Source organism: Mytilus californianus, unplaced genomic scaffold (genome assembly GCF_021869535.1).
Source record: "Mytilus californianus isolate M0D057914Y unplaced genomic scaffold, xbMytCali1.0.p SCAF_11, whole genome shotgun sequence".
Classification (NCBI taxonomy): domain Eukaryota; kingdom Metazoa; phylum Mollusca; class Bivalvia; order Mytilida; family Mytilidae; genus Mytilus; species Mytilus californianus.
The window spans coordinates 36786570-36810414 of NW_026262593.1; the positions used below are offsets into that span (position 1 = coordinate 36786570).

Here is a 23845-nt window from a genome sequence, read left to right on the forward strand (position 1 = left end):
ATCTTTCTGAAATTGTACTACAAGGTTCAATATCACAAAGGGAAAGCTGGAATTGAGTTTGGGGGTAATTGCCCAAAATGTTTAGGAATAAGGGGCCAAAAAGGGGCCAAAAAGGGGCCAAAAATAAGCATTTTTCTAGTTTCCAGACAATAACTTGTGTTCAAGTGTATGGATCTCTCTGAAATTGTACTGCAAGGTACCATACCACAAAGGGAAGGCTGGGATTGAGTTTGGGGGTGATGAATCATAAGGGGGTTCAAAAAATTTGGGGGGGGGGGGGATTTTTTTTTTTTTTTCCTTTTTTTCTTTTTTTCCTTTTTTTTTTCTTTTAAAATTTTCCATTTTAAGTTGGTTAATTCTCTGTTTTATATTTAAAAGCAAATAATAATGATATGGTAGTATTGTGCAATAGCAAGAAATTTTCAATTGCACAGTATTGCACAATAGCAAGAAATCTTCAATTGCACAGTATTGCGCAATAGCAAGAAATCTTCAATTGCACAGTATTGTGCAATAGCAAGAAATATCCAATAGCACAATATTGCGCAATAGCAAGAAATTGTCAATTGTACAGTATTGTGCAATTGCAAGAAATATTCAATTGCACAGTATTGTGCAAAAGAAGATACTTCGTATAAGTTGCTTATTTCTTGACCAATTTCAATGGGGTTTCATTCTTGAATTCTTGGGGTTCTTAAATATGCTGATTCTAACCGTGTATTAAGTTTTTGGATTTTGGGCCCCGTTTTTAAATTGGTCCACATTCAGGTCCAAAGGGTCCAAAATTAAACTTTGTTTGATTTCATCAAAAATTGAATTATTGGGGTTCTTTGATATGCCGAATCTAACTGTGTATTTAGATTCTTAATTTTTGGTTCCGTTTTCAAATTGGTCTACATTAAGGTCCAAAGGGTCCAAAATTAAACTTAGTTTGATTTTAACAAAAATTGAATTCTTAGGGTTCTTTGATATGCTGAATCTAAACATGTATTTAGATTTTTGATTATGGGCCCAGTTTTCAAGTTGGTCCAAATCGGGGTCCAAAATTAAAATTTGTTTGATTTCAACAAAAATTGAATATATGGGGTACTTTGATATGCTGAATCTAACCATGTATTTAGATTTTTGATTTTTGGGCCCCATTATCAACTTTGTCCACATTGAGGTCAAAAGGGTCCAAAATTAAACTTTGTTTGATTTCATCAAAAATTGAATTCTTGGGGTTCTTTGATATGCTGAATCTAACCATGTATTTAGATTTTGGATATTGGACCATAATAGGTGAATGTCCAATTTAAAATTTTTAAGTTCTTAGACCACATTCATTCTGCCAGAAACCTATGCTGTGTCAAATATTTAATCACAATCCAAATTCAGAGCTGTATCAAGCTTGAATGTTGTGTCCATACTTGCCCCAACTGTTCAGGGTTCGACCTCTGCGGTCGTATCAAGCTGCGCCCTGCGGAGCATTTTATTGTGTTTTGATCTGCTTTTCTTAAACTATAAGCAATAGGTCAACTATATTTGTTGTATGGAAGAATTGTTAGCTGTACATGCCTGCCTGGCATGGTTCATCTGACCTTGACCTCATTTTCATGGTTCATTGGTCAATGTTTAGTTTTCTTGGTTAATGTTAAGTTTATGTGACAGTTGTAATAAAGCTTTATATTAGGACTATCAACATAATATCAGTGATTAGTAAAGAAGGCGAGACATTTCAGCGTGTGCACTCTTGTGTTATTATAAAGATAGAAAGAGTAACAAAGTCAATACATCATGGTGCGAAAAATTATTAAGTAAAATTTAAAAAATAAAGAACCCTCCTGCCCCCTACCTCTCCCCCATAAAATGTATGCACCACTAATTCATCTCAATTTAAAACATCTTTTTACAATCATAGTACAGAAACCTTTTAATCAGCATGATGTAATATGAAAGGAAAATTGCAGTAGGTAATTTCATGTTTTCTTAAAAGAGCTCAGTTTGGATAACACAATTAATAAAATATATAAAGGCCAATTCTCAGAATTGAGACTTGAGATTTGGAATAAGTTTGTCAAAACAATTATTAGAATCACAAGGAAGTACAGGTCTTAAATTTATTCCATATGTTGTCTTTTAATGTCTTGTTTTTGAATTTTCATGTTTATGTTGATTTGTCTTCGTTAGGCCATATGATCTGCAAACAAATAATCCCATGAATTTAATGTAAACTCGTAGTAAAACTAATGGAGATTAATTTGTATAATGGACATGATTTGATGTCATATGATGACTATTTTGAGGTAATTCTAGTAAAATTGTTTGATTAGAGATAATATGATCTTAGTATAATTTCCTCTTTAGTCTGAAAATTGCTCTGTTTGTCATGTCAAAGGTTGGTGACCTTTGTCATTAAAAGCAAAGCTATTGGCCCTGACATTATTTATTATAATTAAAGACAAATGGAAACTTAGAAAGTGCAATTTATTACTATACATATACATTTACTGAAGCATGTGAAGAATTAATTAGTTTTTTTTTTGTAATTTTTGGGAGTTTAAAAGCATGGACAAAAACAGAAACATTTCATACTAAAAATGTGTGCACACAGAGTCAGACATTTTTATAGTGCCAAAAACCAAAAAGCTGAAACCTTAAACAATCTGCAATCAAGTTTAATAATATTTCTGAAATAATATTCAATTGGACAGATATATTTTTGTCATTTCAGGTTAGCTACATGTAGATTTATTGTGAGAGAGTTAGAGATTTATTGAACCCAAGTAATAAGAACAAAATACTTTTGTCATTTTAGGTTAGCTACATGGAGATTTATTGTGAGAGAGTTAGAGATTTACTGAACCCTAGCAACAAGAACAACCTGAAAGTCCGTGAACATCCCTTACTTGGTCCCTATGTGGAGGACCTGTCAAAACTGGCTGTGCAATCCTTTGATGATATCAATAATCTTATTGATGAAGGAAATAAGGCAAGGTGGGTATGACATAAAGAAGAAAAAGGTCTGAAAATCAAAAAAAAAGGAAGAATAATGGCCTTGTCCTAGAAAAAACTGAAAAAAATCACTATAACCCTTTTATATAGCAGTGGTCAGGGCTAGTAACATCTCAGGATTAGGTCAACTTATTATTGCAGAAGATTCAATGAATATACATTTATTGTCTAATTGAAAAAATCAGATAATGGGATTTTTTTGCTAACATTTTAGCCAGAGTCTATTGAAGTTGTACATATATATGTAAGAAACAATTGGTTACATCTGTTAAATAATGTAGTACTACTCGTCTTTTCACCTCCAAGACCTATGAAAAAATACACCTGTCTAAACCAAACCTTTTCGATACTGAATAATGTAATACTACTCATCTTTATTCACCTCCAAGACATCCGACAGGATTACAACCGTCTAAACTGTATCTCTTTGGGACTGAAGTTTCTGTTCATTTTAGATGTGTGCAGTTTACATAAATTTTATTATTTTAGAATTTTCACTGTATATCTTGAACAAGAGTTCCTTTTACACAAATTTCACTAATCATACTACATGTTTGCATGATCATAGCAGTTTTAATGTCACAGTTTTTTGATAACATCATAGAATTTAAACAATGGCTAAGATTTAATATTGAAATAAGATGTAAATTGTAGTGCAATAGTTGAAGGCCGTACAGTGACCTTTAGTTGTTAGTTTCTTTGTCATTTGGCCTCTGGTGGAGAGTTGTTTCATTGGCAATCATACCACATCTTCTTATTTTTAAATTGACAGAAATGAATGCTGGGACTTTTTTCAAAATGATATTTGATAGTGCTAATGACTGAGAAACAGATTGATATGATACAGGACTTAAGATTTAAGCTTTTAGATGATAAAGGAAGGATGAGACAAATATTTGCTTGATTGTGGCACTTTTGCAATTTGTGTTTATTTTGGTAAAATGTTATAAAATTAAGTTAGTCCTTTAGGATTATTGAAACAAGTTTAAATTGATTATGATTTCTGCATGAAACAGCATTACATCTGCCTTATGGAAATTAATATAATAAGCATTTTTATCTCAGAATAATAAATTGTACTTTTAGATATTCAACTCCTACTTGAAAACACTTTTGGCATTTGCTAAATTAATCAAAATCATATTCATATCTTTAATTCATTTATCTATTTAAAAGCTATAGCATAAATATATTACCGGCATAATATTTCCAAAGCAGTTGTATAAAAGAGTTATGTAGAAGTCTTTCTTAAGTCAGAAAATCCATAGAAAGAAACTTAAGAGGAAGACAAAAAAAAATTGATAGAAAATTATGGCATGCTTCTTTATAGTAATGTAAAACTAAATTAAATGATTTATACCTTTAGAAAGAGCGATCAGTCTATTAATGAAATTGTTATACTGTAAAGTGTTTTTATGCCCCACCAACAACAGTAGAGGGGCATTATGTTTTTAGGTCTGTGCCTCTGTTTATTTGTCCGTCCATCCGTTCGTCCGTCTGTCTCGCTTAAGGCTAAAGTTTTTGGTCAAGGTAGTTTTTAATGAAGTTGAAGTCCAATCAACTTGAAACTTATTACACATGTTCCCTATGATATGATCTTTCTAATTTTAATGCCAAATTAGAGTTTTGACCCCAATTTCACGGTCCACTGAACATAGAAAATGATAGTGCGAGTGGTGCATCTGTATACTATGGACACGTTCTTGTTTTGTTGTTGTTGCAGAAATTAAGATTCATAATTTTTCATGCAAACCTGTTTGCAAGGTTTTATTTTCATGTTTTTACTTTTTTCCTTAAAGATCAAATTGACATGAAGGGAATGATTTCAATTTACAAGAGGGAATGATTTTATTAATGTAAATACTGTAAAAAGTTATGTATAATTTGTATTATAATTAATCGGCACACCCTTTTTTGCCACAAGAATTCAGGGAAAAAACTTTGTCATTTGTTGAAAATGTCAGGTGAAACTCCAGTAATTACAAGTTGTAGGTCATCATTTGTGGTACGTTCATGGATATTAACAACATTTCGGATTGCGCCCTTTAATAATGATCTTAAAAATATGTGAGATCACATAAGGGACATTATCTCGATCTCTTATACCCACACAAACCAGACACTCATTTTTTAGAGAGACAGTGTTCTTGACTAGGCCAGACAATAATAGCATTTCAATATCATATTATAATTTTAATCAAATAAGAAGCAATAACTACAGTAAATTCTTAATTTTTTTAAGTGCATCTATTATTGCAATGTTGAACAACTGACAAAAATGCAAGATTAATTAATTCTATTTCAAGAAATAATGTTGAACCACTGACAAAAATGCAAGATTAATTAATTCAATTTCAAGAAATGCTGCATACAAATTAGGCTTTAAAAATTCAAAATATAAATTTGTATTTTGACGGAACCTACCCCATTGCAATTTTAAGAATAAAAAAATTTCTGAATTTATAGTATCTTATGGGTATAAAGTTGCTTGTGTGAATTTGTTAATCAGTGGACCTCTGGTCAAAATGACACATGACTATTCCAATTTTTGGTCAAAAGTATACCCTTTTGAAGTTGTTTCAATAAACCTTTAATTGATAAATTTTTACTTTTAATTTTGCAGAACTGTGGCGGCCACCAACATGAATGAAACAAGTAGTAGATCACATGCTGTATTTACAATAATATTAACACAGAAAAGACATGATGCAACCACAAATCTTACTGGTGAAAAGGTAATAGTTTTATTGACATATAAATCAGGCCATTAGTTTCTCCTTTGAATTGTGTCATATTTTGTCATGCCAGGACCTTTGATAGCTTGCTATACAGTATGGGTGTTGCTCATTGTTGAAGACCCTACGGTGACCTATAGCATCCTTGTCCTAAGTCACTGATTGCTAATTGTCTCATTTGCAGTTATACCACATCTACTTATTTTTACATTGACAATTTGTATTTTGGTTATTTCTGATAAAATACTCATGGTTAAGTAAACAAATAAGCAAAGATACATTTCCTGTAATGACTGCTTATTGAAGTAATTTAGCTGTAAAACTGGCAGAGTTCTCAAAAAGTTGTGGTTCAAAGGTTTTGACCAACACAATTTCTGTATTTTGCAAAATAATGGTGACCAGCAAATTTTCTTCAAGGACCATCAGATCACCAGAGAAAAAAATATTTTGAGAACTCTGAAACTGGTACTTTTGATTTATGTTGTAGGTCAGTAAGATAAGTTTGGTAGATTTAGCAGGAAGTGAAAGAGCTGATTCAACAGGTGCTACTGGAACTAGACTGAAAGAAGGTGCTAATATAAACAAGTCATTGACAACACTCGGAAAAGTTATCTCAGCGCTTGCTGAATGTGTAAGTGTTCATATCTGATGTAATCTTGAGAAAAAATGGTAAGGTCATAGCATTTCATATCCATTTAGTCTTTCAATTTTGTACAACCGGACATTTAAACGTTACTTTGTTTTGACTTTTTGATGTAAACATTTTTGATAAATTGTAATGTTTAATTATTGGTTACTGGTGAATTTGAATTAAGATACTTTCTCTTTTTCTTGATAAGTAAAATTTAGTGTTAAACGTATAGTACATATAGTGATCGCCCTGTTTCATGATCAGAATTGAGAATAATGTTAAATGAGTTGCAAAATTATTCAAAAATAGTGCTGAAAAAAATGTAATCGTCATTATTTATGATGGAGAATTAACAATGCTGTTAAATGATTTGTTACGACTGTTAAAACTGAAATGTAACAAAAGAAATATTTCAGAAGATAAAACTAAATATGTAATGCAGCTAATTTATTGCAGTTCATTAGTCATGGCACAAGCGACTTAGCTTGGTTTCTTCTATATCTAAGCTTATATATACACTATATAATCAATCTATTTGTACTACAAATGCAGTAAGAGTTACTTCCCTTTTGTGCAGGTTATATTGCAATATTTTACTTAAAAAAGTTTGTAACCTGTTTTAATTTCAACAAAATATTCACTTTCTTAATACTATCACAGATTATTGAGTACTTTTAAAGACATGAAATCCATTCAGGATACATATCAATATTGTAAAAATTTGTGTACTACTTGAATTGTTTCAATTTTTAGAGTGTCCTGGATAACAAATTATCAGTAAGTGTAACAAAACAAGTCAACAGGTCAATAGTTGGATAGAAAAACTCAGAAATGACCAATTTAGAAAAAAATGTTGCATTGTGGGAATGGCATTGTATTTTTATTATTTCATTGGTTAAGGTTTTATTTACTAGGGCTCTTCGTAAGGCTGAGCAATGAAATTTATATGGCTAAATTTGAATACTGAAGTGGTCTTTCATGATTCATTATGATCTGCTGGTAATAATTATTGATTGATGTTTTATGGGGGTAGTTTCAGAATGTATGTTGTTACTTAATCACTGCACTATGATGATGGAATGAAAAAATGCCCAGTTATTTCATTAAGAAGATTGTTTTTATATTTTCTAACATATCACCTTTTATGGAAAGATATGAACTTTAAACCATCATGATAGCCAGTGTGGCATGATTTTATAATATAAAAAAATAATGTCTTCAGAATTCTTTTAATTTTGAAATTCTGATTGGTCATATTCTGAGTTTTTCTGATGATTGTTCTATTTTAAATGTCATGCCTCAGTTTGTTTCAAAGATTATTCAGCAGTTGAGATTCAAAGTTTTATGTCAGAATTTTAAGATTTATTTTGCAAAGGTCAATTTCATATTTTGCATGGCAATACAAATGAAGAAGATACAATTAGACTAAGCTTGTGATGTTATAGTTTCATAGCTTTAATGCAATCTAGTGTAAGCTAATCTTTAAGTCCTGTCACCTTGACTATTTTCATGCAAAGTACCATATCTGATCTACAAAGTGACTTTGCTCTTATTAAATGCTTAAAAATTGGGCTATGAAGACATTATAAAAAAAAACCCTAGCATCTCTTCCAACTTTTCAAATAAAATTGGAACTTGGAGAGAGAATGTTGCACTTTTTTTGTGTTAAAAATTAAAGTATGCTGAAAGAATTTGGCAAAAAAAAAATATTAGCTCTGAAAATCGGCTGAATTAAAACAACTTCATATTTAATATGCTATAATTTTAAATGTTTTCTAAAAGGGATTTTTTGACGATCACTAATTGAAATTGTGAAAAGGAACTAATTTTAGGAAATGACACAATTATTTGCCTCTTCTGAGACTTTATTTGGAAAATAGATCTCAGTATTGAGTCAAATTAAAGTGAACTAATTAATTTATGAAATGTTGCGTCAGATATGGTTTTCCCTTTCACTTTTCAATGTTGTATGTTTCATGAACTACAGTTTTACTTTGCTAGCAAACAGAACCCAATATTAGAGCTAATTTCCTAATGCGTGTAGAGGAAGACTTTGGTTGGCTTGCTTGCTTTGTTTGTATGAATGTTTGCTCAAGCATTGTAATTAAGATTGACATCTGCAAACAATATAAATAGGCGAAGTTGAACCTGTATACATTATTTTTAGATTCCTATCTGAGGATCCAGTCAAATTTAAGTATAATGTATACAGGTTTAACTCCGCCTATTTATATTGGTTGCAGATGTCAGTCTTAATTACAATGCTAGAGCAAACGTTTATACAAACAAAGCAAGCAAGACAACCAAAGTCTCAATCTACAAGCATTAGTAAATTAGCTCTAATGGAAATTTTACATTATTCTAGTTACTGATTTACTTTTTAAAAGCTGGATAAGCATTAAATAGGGGAAAAAAGTTGACAAAAATTGCTATAATGTAAAATTTATTGGTGTCCAAGCTACCCAAGTTCAACTGTAGTAAGTGTACAACTGTAAGATAAATATTGAATTAAGTTTTGATATTTGATTTGTTAGTTACAATCATGCAGTTTCAAACACTTGAAGCCCAGTTTATTATAATAATGCACTCCATCTCAATTACATACGGCTCAAATGGGATTAAATGGCAATCTGTTCATAAAGAACAATTAAGTTGTAGAGAAATTTTCAAATCACACAGTATTGATGAAATCAAATCGGGTACAAATAATTTCAGTACCAAAAAACGTTTTCATTTAATATTGGTAAATTAGAATGGATAAAATATTTGATTAGCTGGAATGGGGAGGTGGCCTGTTGTATATTTACCATTTTTTATTAAGTTCATATTTTACAGTACTTTGTTTGGGAGGCCATTCAATTTTAGGAAAATGATAGTAAGGAATTGACCAAGTAGAAGTGCAGACCATAATATCTTAACTTTTTTTTGTGTATCATTGAGAAGTTATTTTCCACAAGCAAAATATAATGTTTTTGGTAATTTTGTGGAATATCCAATGTTGACTTTTGTTTTAATTTTAAAGGCTACAAAAAAGAAAAAGAAGGATAACTTCATACCCTACAGGGATTCTGTACTAACATGGCTGCTGAGAGAAAATTTAGGTAAAACATTTAAATGTCACCAAGATATTTACAAGGGAAAAAAATTATTCTAACTAGAAAAAAATGATCAACTGGAAAGCTTTATAAAAAAATATACTTCAAAACATTGGCTGTTAAGGGAAAATTTAGGTAAAATATTTAAAAATAATCGACATTTACAGGCAGAAAAAGTAATCTTGTGAACAAAAATAAAATTATCAACTGGAATGCATTTTCAAAACATTGTGGTTGGTTGATAATGTTAAAAACAATGGGAATGTTCTATCCAATGATGCTACTTATTTTTCTTGTAGTTTACAAACAGTGAAACAAGTCTCTTGAGTTTTTCATACTTTGAAAGGTTGAATACGCCTTATCGCTATTTGTCAGCCTTTGTTGGACATCACAGAAGTCCTTTATACTTTGAAATGTTAAATATAGCTATTTTTCCACCATTGCTACACATCACAGACTTTCCCATAAGTCACAAGAGAAAATGTCCGATGCCACAGAGGAAAAGTGATTATTGTAAGACGTCAATAGTTAAAGTATCACAAATTCTTAGGGTCAAGTGTCTCAGATTCCTAAATAGTGTTAAGGTCTATTTTTTAATGAACCAAAAATAATTTTGTTTATCAGGTGGAAATTCCAAGACAGCCATGATAGCAGCTTTGAGTCCAGCAGACATAAATTATGATGAAACTCTTAGTACTCTAAGGTAAGTTTACACATACTCATGACAAGTTAAACTATTATGAAACTCTTAGTACTCTAAGGTAAGTTTACACATTCTCATGGCAAGTTAAACTATGATGAAACTCTTAGTACGCTAAGGTGAGTTTACACATACTCATGGCAAGTTAAACTATGATGAAACTCTTAGTACGCTAAGGTAAGTTTACACATACTCATGGCAAGTTAAACTATGATGAAACTCTTAGTACTCTAAGGTAAGTTTACACATACTCATGGCAAGTTAAACTATGATGAAACTATTAGTACGCTAAGGTAAGTTTACACATACTCATGGCAAGTTAAACTATGATGAAACTCTTAGTACTCTAAGGTAAGTTTACACATACTCATGGCAAGTTAAACTATGATGAAACTCTTAGTACTCTAAGGTAAGTTTACACATACTCATGGCAAGTTAAACTATGATGAAACTCTTAGTACTCTAAGGTAAGTTTACATATACTCATGGCAGGTTAAACTATGATGAAATTCTTAGTACTCTAAGGTAAGTTTACACATACTCTGGGCAAATCAAACTGGTGGAAGTTAAATTATAAATCTACAAGATTTATAGAAATGCTAATATGACTGTAATGATTACATGACCCCTTATGAAGGAGGATGGGTCCTCATAACAGTAGAAAAATCAATAAATAAGTGAATCCAAAATCATTAATTTTTATGCCCCCGCCGTAGCGGTGGGGGCATTAAGTTTTACCCTTGTCCGTCTGTACGTATGTATGTACGTCCCAAAATTGGTTTCCGTTCTCTAACTTGAGTTTGCCTCAACCAAATGTTATGAAACCTATACACAATGCTAATAACCACAAAACACAGATCAAGTTTGAATTATGATGTCATCACTTTAACCGTTCTAGAGTTATGCCCCTTTATAAATGGAAAAATTGCAAAATTTTTAGTTTCCATTCTCTAACTTAAGTTTGCCTCAACCAAATGTTATGAAACTTATACACAATGCTTATTACCACAAAACACAGATCAAGTTTGAATTTTGATGGCATCACTATAACCGTTCTAGAGTTATGCCCCTTTATCAATGGAAAAATTGCAAAATTTTTAGTTTCCGTTCTCTAACTTAAATTTGCTTCAACCAAATGTTATGAAACTCATACACAATGCTGATTACCACAAAACACAGATCAAGTTTGAATTTTGGTGGCGTCACTTTAACAGTTCTAGAATTATGCCCCTTTATTAATGGAAAAATTGCAAAATTTTTATTTTCTTCTAAATATCAAGTAATTTTTAAAATTGGAGTTATCTTCCTTTGTCCATGATTATAGTTGAATCAACTACAATCAATGCTTTATATTATGCAATGTTTAATTTTGACTTCCACTGATAAAACAGATCAAGTTGAGTTTGGGTAGTGTCACTTTAACCATTATTGAGTTATGCCCCTTTATCAATCGAAAGATTGCAAAATTTTTAGTTTCCATTCTGTAACTTAAGTTTGCCCCAACCAAACATAATGAAACCTATACACAATATTCATTACCACAAAACTAAGATCAAGTACAATTTTTTTGTTTCCGTTTTCTAACTTTAGTTTGCCTCAACCAAATGTTATGAAACTTATACACAATGCTTATTACTACATAATACAGAGTAAGTACGAAATTTGGTGGCGACACTTTTACCATTCTTGAGTTATGTCCCTTTCTAAACATAAAAATTGCTGAATTTTTCGTTTCCGTTCTCTAACTTTAGTTTGTCTCAACCAAATGTTATAAAACTTATACACAACCGTTCTAGAGTAATGCGTGTTTACAAATAGAAAAATTGCTGAATTTTTAGTTTCTGTTCTCTACTTAAGTTAGCCTCAACCAAATGTTATGAGACTTACACACAATGCTTATTACCACAAAACTCAGATCAAGTTCAAATTTGGGTAGCGTCACTTTTAGCGTTCTTCAGTTATGTCCCTTTATAACTATTATGATATGCAAGCAGTGGCATCATCTGTGTCCACATGTGGACACTATCCACATTTATTTTGACCAACATTCAAACTTGCGCATTACCATTTTTACGGAGGCTGTCATGTTGTAAAGCTTGAGATTTCCCACAAATTTGTACATCTGATTACCAAAATGTGTCATTAATAATTAACTACTCTAATTTTGCCTTGTATTATGAGTTGTTGCTCTTTAATGAATATTTTTGATGAGTTTTACAAATTTAGCCTATTATCTTGAAGACAAATATTTGAGACACTATGTTTTTTTTCCCTTTAAAATATGACCAATAGAAAATATAAGTTGTACAACATTTATCTGAATATATCTACATAGAAGGCTGCTTCTGTTTTGATTTATGTTTATTATTCCATTAAATGATGAAAATACAAGATATTAAATGAATAAAATGAGATGTGTGGCAAGGTTCTCACTAAGGACTGTTCCATACAAAACATACACGGTACCAAGGGAAGGCAGTTTCTTAATGGGGTACCCACCTAAAGAGGCAAATTTATAATTTCAATTAAATTTCCACTGTACTTGACACCAACCCATAGTAGAGATTTCAAAGTGCCTTCCCTTGGTCCCATGTATGTTTTTATGGAACAGCCCTAAAACAAATGGATGAGTCTTGGACTCATGAAAAATTTGTATTAAGCAAATTAATGAAATCAGAATAATTTTAATCTCACACTTTTCTCCATTGTTCAACAATCACAATAATAAATGCTTGAATATCTGAATTTACAGTAACATGCTAAATAATTTATACTTGATTTTAAATTCTTTTCTGTTTTATTGCTACAGATATGCTGACAGAGCCAAGCAGATCATGTGTAAAGCTGTTGTTAATGAAGATCCTAATGCCAGACTTATCAGAGAGTTGAAGGAAGAAGTAGCCAAACTAAGGGAAATCTTACAACATGAGGGTATTGAAATTGAAGAAGGTAGGTTGTACAAAAACTTCTTACAAGTGCACTTTTTATGCCCCCGTTGCGACAGAGGGGGCATTCAGTGTTATCCTTGTCCGTCTGTACATACGTCCCAAAATTAGTTTCCGTTCTATAACTTTTGTTTGCCTCAACCAAATGTTAAAAACTTGTACACAATGCTTATTACCATAGAACACAGATCAAAGTTTGAATTTGGGTGGTGTCATAAAGTAATACTTTAACAGTACTTCTAAATGTTGTACTATTTCAGCAATAAACTTTTCCTTATAAAATTATTGAAAGAACTGTTTATTTGCATGTCAAAATTGTTAAATGCATAGAAATAACTTGCGTTACACTAACCTGCACCTAATTTTAAGTATATGCACCTTATCGTTATTTGTCCGCCATTAATGGACATCACAAAGGGTCCTGTAAAATTTTGACGTCACAATAGTAAATAAATGACGCCACAATGGAAAAGTGATTGTTGTATGACGTCAATAGTTCAAGAGGCACAGATTCTTGGGTCAAGAAGGGCAGATTTCCAAATAGCGATAAGGTCTATTCAGAGAGGTGAACAAACAGTTGTAAAATATGTCATAAAAGTTAACAAATTCTTCCATTCAAATTTGAAGGTACAATAGCTAAGAAGGAAGGAACCAGATCTAGAAAGCAGTCAGTTGCTCTGGATGAAAAGGAAGATGCTTACGAAAGACTTCAAATGTCCGAGAAGTTGATAGCAGAACTTAACCAATCGTGGGAGGAAAAACTGAAAAAAACAGATGAAATAAGGAAAGACAGGTTTGTCATTTCTTATTTTGAATTGATATCTAACTGATAATTTTTCAATACTGTTGATTTATTGATATTAGATGGCTACTGATTATTGTGGAAGTTACCATGAATTTAGATATTACAATGGATTCATTATTATTCCTTGTGTACCAATTTTCCTGGATTTTGTGTGTACATGAAAACCACAAACTTCGATGTTCAACAAAGTACTAATATTCTTTAGGCTTGTACGCAGACTTTGTCAAACCACAAAATCAAATATCCATGAAATTACAATTTTTCCTGGATCCACAAATGTTGGTATCCATGGAAATAAATGAATCTACATTATAAGAAATGCAAATGAAATCTCAAAGCTAGGTACTCTATAAGAGCATTTGTTTACCCGCGTAGTGGTTTAATCCATTTATTTCTTACATTTTTTGGTCAACGTTGACATCGTTCACATAAACGATGTACACACAAAATAGTCGCATAGTTGTTGATTGTTTATCGTCAAGACGTATAAACGATGCATTTGCTTTTGCATTTATAGTTAAATTAATTACGAGCACATGTTTTTTATTAAGTCCTTGTCATTCATTTCCCACACTTTTACCGGTTTGTTTACCGTACATGTATGTTTTCTATTTCTGTCTCACTAGGCAAGGTTGATAAATGTCATTAAACAATGTATTTGTTTCTAGCAGTTTAGTGTTAACTGAACGAAAGTCATTGACATAGGGTTAGAAACAAATGCACTCTTAGATTAGCAAATTACTCTCCAACCATGAAAATTGATGGCAACAAAAATGAACAAATCCACAGTCAAGTTTATACAGATATCTCTGATGTGAAGTTTATGGAGTAATAGTCAAATACAATTAAACATGACTTCAGGAACATAATTTTTTCATTGAATTTACGACATTACTCAAATTAACAGTGTAAATGGACGAAATAGTACTGTTGGTACTTAATTGTATTTGGCTGTTATCCAATTAAGTACTAATTTAAATGAAATTCTCACTTTATTCTTCATTTCAGAGAGAAAGTGTTAGAAGAAATGGGTGTGGCATTAAAAGAAGATGGAGCCACTATTGGTGTATTCTCACCTAAAAAGGTAACATTTTTAGATTAAAAAGATAATGATATCAGTAATGTTTAAAGTCAAACAGGAGACCCTGTTAGGGCATTGGAAAAGTTTTTTTACTAGTTTGAAAACATGCTTATGAATATAGTGAAAGGACTTAGATTCATGAATGTTGCTTTTTTGTAATCTTACGAAAAAAGTGTTAATTTTAAGGTTTTAAACTTTTCCATATAATAGAGGTAGCCAATAAATACAAACATAGTGTGATTTGAAATATTGACATACAGGATACAATACTGTAAATTTAGAAATTATTGCAAGGTTTTTGTTAATGCAAATAATGCGTCTTCTTCAGTATTGCAATAATAAGAACTTGCATTCTGATATCAAATACATACATTTGTATGTAGCTTTTCCTAAAATCGCAATTTTTAAACTCGCATTTTTGTTCATTCTTCAAAAATTGCAATAATAAATGCTGGCAATGATTTCTGAATTTACAGTATATGCTTATATTTACTTGTAGACCCCACATCTAGTTAACCTGAATGAAGACCCCCTAATGTCTGAATGTCTTTTGTACTACATAAAACAAGGGACGACCAAAGTAGGTGGAGGGGGTCATCAGGACATACAACTCACAAGTACTACTATACTGGACTTGCATTGTTATTTCGAATGGAAAGATGGTAAGTTAAGATACTAGGTGTTATTATTTTCAACCTTAAGGGCTATTCTTTGGGGAGGGGGATTTGTATGGGTACAAAAAGGGGAGGGGGATTTAGCACTTTATTTTACCACCACTGTAAATTTAATAAAAAATGTGAGAATTTGCATTCTAAAAATATATTCAACCACTATTATGACTATACAATGTTAATTTTCATTGCCTTACAAATACCAAAATCCTCCTTCATCTCTTTCATTAACATCTTTGATTTTTAAGAAGAGATATTGAAATAAACTTTTTTGAGCTAGAGCAATGTATCTGTATCTCTTAGTTTTAGTATTTTTATGCCCCTGTCGTAGGCGACAGGGGCATTAAGTGTTACCCTTGACGGCCTGTTCATCCCATTTTCATTGCAAAGCTTGATTGGGTGCATTCGTGTCCTCTGACAATTTCTCCTTTTATTCTCGTTTATTTTTTATTTGTTCTGTATTTATATATATAGCTATATAAGGACAAGAAATATAGATAAGTTAGAAGTATAACATCTACAAGTCTTGTCTGTTCAATTGAAATACTAAAAAGATGGTCAGAATATTGAAGAATAAAATAATAAAGTTTTGTTTATTAACAATATTCTGAAACTACCCCCAACAATGTATTTCTGAAACTACCCCCAACAATGTATTAGCAGTTTTGTAAATGATGAATGATAATGGTGACAGAAAAGGCAGGTTTTACATTTTGTTATATTCATATTAAACATATACTTTATAATCAATTTTTTTAATAGGAACAGTATCAGTGATTGAACATGAAATTTTTTTTTAATCCCAAACAGCCATTTTGTTTGACATGAGTCATATTATATATATCTTTAACAGGAACTGTAACATTGAAACCATGTGAAGGAGCTCTTTGTTATGTTAATGGTAGGAAGGTGGACGAGGCCATGGACATGAAGACTGGTGCGAGAGTAATCCTTGGCAAACATCATGTCTTTAGGTTCAATCATCCAGAACAAGGTAAATTTTTGAGGAATTTATTGCTGTAGCTATTCATGTGATCATCAGTTTGCTTTCAGGTTGCATTTCTGTAAATATTGACAATGCAATTTCCCATAGGAACTCCTTTTACGGGTAAAACTGTACCACTTTTACTATGAAGTTTTGAAAAAAATCATATCCTAGAATGGAAAGTTCATATGCACTACAATTTTTTTCAAAGGTCAAAATATAGGGCTGTGCGGCATATTTTCAACGTTTATATGCCCCGAACTTCTAAGAGTTTAAACTAACACTAAATTTCTTAACTATCCCTACCTTGACAGTAGGATTACCACAGATTTCTATTTAGACAATATGCATATGTATATTTACTGGTAACATTCCCAAGTTATGTCTCTATGAGATGAAACCTAGAGATCATAACTGGGAACCAGTATGTAAACAAAATTAATTATCTATGAATATTCTATATCTCCCCAAAAGAGATGTGGTTTGAGAAACAGCTGTATTTACAAAGTGCAACCTTCAAGGGGTGAATACAACAGTTTCGAGTTCCAGGGTTTTACTATTTTGATTTTTGTGATGATTGACCTTACGGTGTTCTCTAAACAATCTCTTTTGGTCCATGACATCAGGTATTTCCTATTATAACCCTTAAAAAATATAGGAAAATGTTATTTCCTTAATTATGGACAAACTCTAAATTTGTGTATATTATGAATATTAGTGTAAGCACTTCAGACGTTGAAATAGAATTTTCTTAATACGGGAAACAGCTTGATATATATTCAGATAGGATAATTTTAGATTTTACTCACAATTTATTTAGATCTTGACATATTATGTAGTCACTTGTATATTGTTGAAGACTGTATGTTGCCTTCTAGATGTTATTTTTATGCCCCACCTACGAGAGTAGCAGGGGCATTATGTTTTCTGGTCTGTGCGTCCGTTCGTTCGTCTGTCTGTTCTTCTGTCCCGCTTCAGTTTAAAGTGTTTGGTCAAGGTAGTTTTTGATGAAGTTGAAGTCCAATCAACTTGAAACTTAGTACACATGTTTCCTATGATATGATCTTTCTAATTTTAATGCCAAATTAGAGTTTTGACCCCAATTTCATAGTCCACTGAACATAGAAAATGATAGTGCGAGTGGGGCATCCGTGTACTATGGACACATTCTTGTTTGTTATTTAGTTGCTCTCTCATTGACACATACCCCACATCTCTTTTTGTTCATATTGGTTGTTTAATGAACACAATAAAATAAAAGTTTAAAAGAGAATAAAATACCTCAAAGTTTTTCTCAAATTTGACAATCCCCTATTTTGCAAGTCTACCCAAAATGCAGAACAGGGAATAAATTGTATTATATTTGAGTATTTTTTTGGTTTATCTGCATTTTAATTCAAGCAAATTAATATATCTATAACAGTTCTAGACTTATACAAATGAAATATATAAATGTTAAACTTATATCTAGCAATCCGGGATTTCGATAAAAAATGTGGAAATGGAATAATTATTATTTTGCAGTATATGAGACATAGAAACATATAAGTTCTTTGTTACTTGATTTAGAATGTGTTTTTTTTACCACTTCAGCACGACAGAGCAGAGCACACCTAATAGACTTTGACCAGATTGATACCACTGGGTGTAAGTTTCTATTTATAGTAACAATTTCTAAAATTTTTAAATGGAGACGGAAATTATGATTTTTTTGTATTGAAATGATGTCTTTTATATGTCGTTAAATGCACAAGTTCATGGATGAAGACGATAAATTTACAATGATTTACCTTGTAGTTAAAAGAATTACAATAGACCTACTGAAAAATAATATTTAGATGCAATAATATGAAATATATCTATTTATAGCTGAACCAGTTGATTGGACATTTGCACAGTTAGAATTATTAGAAAAACAAGGAGTTGATTTGAAAGAAGATATGGAACAAAGGTTAGTTTACTTTTTTTATTAGATCATGTAAACATTTTTGGCGATAAAGTGTTAACATTTAGTTTACCTCACAAGTATATAAAATTTTGAATTCATGTATTAGATAACCCATGTGGATGTACTTAAATCAGATCAAGATATTATGGTTAATGCAAAAGGATAGATTTCAATAATTACGAGGGGTACTTTCAGCAATTTCGTCTAAATTTATGGTAAAGCATGACGGACAATAACAACTCATTAAATGTTAATAGTAGTGCCTTTTGACTTTTCTATACAAATATTCATGAACTAAAACATGTTTTTTTGGTCATTAAGGATGAATTTGATCATATCCATATTCTGTTAATTTTCACAAATAATGTTCTATTTTGACAGATTGTTTGCAATTGAAGAACAGTATAAAAAGGAAAAAGAAGAAGCAGACATGTTATTTGAGCAACAAAGAAAGGTAAAAATGAATTGGATAGTAAGAGAAATTGTACCAAAATGAAGGGAAAATATTGCAACACTCAATTTATAACCAATTTATTTATAGAGGTTATTTTTAGGAATTTGAATTAAATAGATAAAATGTATGTACTGTAGAAACATTAATTTTCATGGTGTCAAAATTTTGTGGTTTTGTCTTTAAAGTGAATTAAGAGTAAAATTGATTCTGTTGGTACTTGAGTAAAAGTCAAACATATAAGTCTGTTGCCCTTTTCAGCTTTAAAATCTAAGGACTTAGTCTTGACCCTCGTATAAGTCGGTCAAAATTTTGGCATTTTTTTTTTTGCAGCAGACAGTAACTGACCAATTGGTAAAATCAATGAAAAATCGAAGAATTATTTTCATTTTGTGATCCCTTCATGCATTGAATAAATGTTTGTTTCATGATAATTATACCCCAGCTTTTAAAAAGTGGGGGTATACTGTTTTACCTCTGTCTGTCCGTCCATCCATCAGTCCGTCCTGCCGTCCCATGAATATTTTTCATCGCATCTTTCTCAGGGACTACATCATAAGGATTTCTGAAAATTGGTTTCAGGCTTTATATAGGTCAGCTATGCTGTGTGATGCGTTTTCATATTCATCACTCAACAACTTCCTGTTTACCTAACACCTGTATCATTTTACACATGATAGCCAAGTTGAAAATTTTGTTACATTTTTCTCAGGAACTACAATACAAGGATTTCTGAAATTTGGTTTCAGGCTTTATATAAGTCAGCTATACTGTGTGATGAGTTTTCAGATTCATCACTCAACAACTTCTTATTTACCGAACACTTGTATCATTTTACACATGATAGCCAAGTTGAAAATTTTCTTCACATTTTTCTCAGGAACAACAATACAAGGATTGCTGAAATTTGGTTTCAGGCTTTATATAAGTCAGCTATACCGTGTGATGCGTTTTCAGATTCATCACTCAACAACTTCCTGTTTACCGAACACTTACATATTTTTACACTATTAAAATTATCCATATTTTGGCGGGGGTATCATCAGTGAGCAGTAGCTCGCAGTTTCACTTGTTTATTCCATTGTTAATAATAAAGATTATTCATTTCTTGTTCACTGTTTGATTATAACAATGTATTGTTTATATTTTAGGATTACGATTATAACAATATATTGTTTATATTTTAGGATTACGATTATAACAATATATTGTTTATATTTTAGGATTACGATTATAACAATATATTGTTTATATTTTAGGATTACGATTATAACAATATATTGTTTATATTTAAGGATTACGAGACGCGTATACAGAATCTACAGGAACAGGTGGAGACTTACTCCATGATGTCATCAGTATGTCACATGGAAGATGTTACCTCAGAAGAGGAACAACAAGGTCTGTATTTGAAAGCTATCAGTATAGACATTTTCATGATAAATTTAAAAGCATTCTATACAAATTTCTGTGAGGTAAATGCAAGTTTTGTGGTAAAGTATTGACTAGATGTTATTCTGGATGATGCTGAATTTCCTTGTGAATTTGTAATTTGAAAAGCTTTCAAGTTGTCATAAAGGGTTACCTTTGGTGGTAAAAAAAGGGGAAAAGTTGTGAATTCTTTATGATGTCAATGCAAAAGTGTTTAAAAAATTTAAATTGAGAAGCAAGTAATGATTATATTACAGCTATTTATATGTTTCATGTAATTACATCTACAGATGCTTGTTTCCTTAAGGAAAGTATCACAGTATGACTACTGGGTTGTAAACTAACATCACTACATACTTGTATGTTTGTAGAGTATACATGGACAGAGAAAGAAAGACAACTTGCTGCCTGGGCATTCAGAAAATGGAAGTATCATCAGTTTACATCTCTCCGGGTAAGATATTAATGTCTTCAGCTTTTATTCAATGGAGGACATTTTTATCTGTCTATCGACAAAATACACTACATGAAAGCTTTCATACTTGTGAGAATTGTTTGTCATTATGTGTAGTTGACCATACTTTACCATAATTATTTACTGTAAGGTTATTGTTATGATGAGATTTATAATTAAATCTCTATTGTAAAAATTGAAAAGCAGTTTTCATTTGTTACAATCAATTATATTTTTATTGGTACTATGGTTTCATTGAACCTTATATTTAAATGATTTTATATCATAAATTGGATATAGTACAAAATTTCTGAATTAGAACATAAGGAATTTATAAATTCAGGGAAATGTGAAAATGAAGGTGGCTTAGATGTATATCTTTCAAAGTATAATTAATGATTATTTTTCAGGATGATTTATGGGGTAATGCAATATTCCTGAAAGAGGCCAATGCAATAAGTGTGGAACTGAGTAAAAAGGTAGTATGGATACCTGTGCATGGTATACCTATTCTAAAAGTTGTAATGAACCACTAAACAAACTGTGTCAAGAGGGAAAATAATTTAATATTGACTGCATGAACAGAAATTTAACTCAAATTCTGCTACAATTAGATGTCATAAATAAGTTGTTTATTTGGCTTGTTCCATTCATCTGTTGTCTTCTTTGTGTATCCTAAGTTGATTTGAATATAAAATAATTATATTCTTTGGCCTAGACAAAAAAAAAATCCAATGTAGTTGTAATACAATACAGTATGATAAATTATAGCAAAAATACAAATACGATTACTCATTAAATTATGCATTAATAAAAGTGTCTCTTCTTAAAGTTATAGTGAAAGTCAAAGGTGAGAACTATAACAGCATAGGTTTTATGAATATTCATGAATAGATCCCAAAAAAAGAATTTATGTCAAAGTTTCTCGTATCTAAAAAAAATATCAATCTTTTTAGGTTCAGTTCCAGTTTGTGTTGCTGACTGACACCCTTTACTCTCCACTGCCTCCAGACCTACTGCCATCTGGTGAGAGGGACATTGCTAGGCCATTCCCAAAGACTGTTGTAGCTGTAGAAGTCCAAGACACCAAAAATGGGGCCACACATTACTGGTGCCTTGATAAACTTAAGTGAGTTTTTGATATTTTATAAATTTGTCTTGTCTTTTTAAAAGTTTTGTCTTGTCTGTTTAAAATTTTTGTATTGTCTTGGTCATGTCTAGAGTACACTGTCCTAGAATACAATTTTTGTATCACTGTCCTAGAATGCAATTTTTGTGCTGAAATTTTCAAATATTCATTTGCTATTATTTCATAGGAGATACTTATGAATAGTACATGCAAATACAGATCTTTATACCATTATTCTGATAAACAGACATCAGGCATGCATTCACAAAAGGCTGTACAGATAACAACCAGTTGTAAAGATAATAAATTACGACTGGTCCTAATTGAAATGACCTTTCGGGAAACATGGACCAGTATGCCACAAATTTAAGAACACCATCATTTGTATTAAATTATTATGCTTCTCAGATTAAACTAAGAACTTACTAAGAAGCAGGTACAGAAAATCATATTTGAACTGATCTCTCCCATTCACAATGCATTTTATGTCAGTATTGATGAAATTTGTGATTTCTCCTCCAAGAACCTAATCTATGCTAATTCAATACATTTTATTTACCAAATATATAAATAAAGTAGCTAGGTAGAATAAATCAGAATTTTAAGCATTCTTATTCTTTATATCATCAGCATACTGATGATTTATCGACAGAAAGTTCTTTTCAGATATGCTGTGCCAGTGGAATTTTTCCATTTCAACATGTAAAATCAAAGTACTGAAGTACTGAACATCGGATGACCACAAGTTCTTGAGGATGGTCAAAAGCACTTGTCTCAGAAAAAAAACAACATATCTCTTTGCGTGAAACTTAGGTTAATGTACAGAGATATATTTTTTCTAGACAAGTGCGTGCGAGTATGATGAATAAATGACAGGAAATTCAACTTCACCGTAATAACTATTATATTGTTGTGATACAAATCAGTATACACTGATTTGTTGTTATATATTATATTAAAATAACAGTTACATATATATATGATTTGCATCCGTTTGTATATCATTCTATTCTACTGTTCTAATAATAGTGCAATGCAAGTGCATGGTGGACACTTTTCTGTAAAAATTCGATTTTTCTAAGATTGGATACGAGTAGGCATTCATATTTTCCCGCAAAAACAATTACAGAGTTACCGGTCCTGTCGCAAAACGTTCTTTGAGATATTCTTCCGCATGCTTTAACACAATTTTTCGGTACTTGTGCATTGATATTATCAATGATTTTTTACTTATATATATATATATCTAACTACAAAACATTTTCACAATATTAATTTATGTTGTAAACAAAAATATTTTTATCAGTATTCATTGAAGAGATGTATTTATATCAAATGACAAGGAATGTTATTTTGCACTCGTTTATGTGCGCATATTTATCATGTTTATAGATCGGTTACAAACCCAAAACTAATTTACATAATGGAAATCTAGGCGATAGCAATACATCCGCATGACCTCAAGGTCATCGCGATGTAAAAACACGAAACAAATTTAAACTTTTTACATTATTTAAAGTTACAAATTAAAACATAAAATGTATCTTATGCATCAAAATATGTCCATAGTCTTTTAGATGAAAAAAAATGCAACTTGAATATAGGCTAATATGGCTTCAGTGTTCTCCTCAGAAATTTCTTATATCATCCAGTTAAACAGGGAACTATGAAATACCTTCTTGGTTCTAGAAAATATGGCATCACATTCATAACACTATCTATAAGAAACTAATTTCAGATAGAATCACATTCTAGAAATACAGCATCACATTGCCATGATGCTAAAAGGC

General features: G+C 31.2%; 1 protein-coding gene across 6 annotated transcripts in view; it reads left to right on the forward strand.

Moving 5' to 3' along the window:
- Nucleotides 1-23845, forward strand: part of LOC127720004 (kinesin-like protein unc-104) — an 86450-nt gene that overhangs the window by 25481 nt on the left and 37124 nt on the right. For 4 of the 6 annotated variants that reach the window (XM_052226409.1, XM_052226411.1, XM_052226412.1 and 1 more), the window contains exons 6-23: nucleotides 2798-2976; nucleotides 5618-5729; nucleotides 6217-6360; nucleotides 7114-7137; nucleotides 9383-9461; nucleotides 10080-10158; nucleotides 12965-13104; nucleotides 13728-13893; nucleotides 14914-14989; nucleotides 15486-15648; nucleotides 16511-16651; nucleotides 18236-18289; nucleotides 18512-18593; nucleotides 18972-19044; nucleotides 20337-20442; nucleotides 20844-20926; nucleotides 21337-21405; nucleotides 21883-22055. In XM_052226409.1, coding sequence (XP_052082369.1) covers nucleotides 2798-2976; nucleotides 5618-5729; nucleotides 6217-6360; nucleotides 7114-7137; nucleotides 9383-9461; nucleotides 10080-10158; nucleotides 12965-13104; nucleotides 13728-13893; nucleotides 14914-14989; nucleotides 15486-15648; nucleotides 16511-16651; nucleotides 18236-18289; nucleotides 18512-18593; nucleotides 18972-19044; nucleotides 20337-20442; nucleotides 20844-20926; nucleotides 21337-21405; nucleotides 21883-22055 — 1943 coding nt within the window. The remainder of the gene's footprint in view (nucleotides 1-2797; nucleotides 2977-5617; nucleotides 5730-6216; nucleotides 6361-7113; nucleotides 7138-9382; nucleotides 9462-10079; nucleotides 10159-12964; nucleotides 13105-13727; nucleotides 13894-14913; nucleotides 14990-15485; nucleotides 15649-16510; nucleotides 16652-18235; nucleotides 18290-18511; nucleotides 18594-18971; nucleotides 19045-20336; nucleotides 20443-20843; nucleotides 20927-21336; nucleotides 21406-21882; nucleotides 22056-23845) is intronic. The other 2 variants (XM_052226410.1, XM_052226414.1) reach the window with 1 other exon arrangement.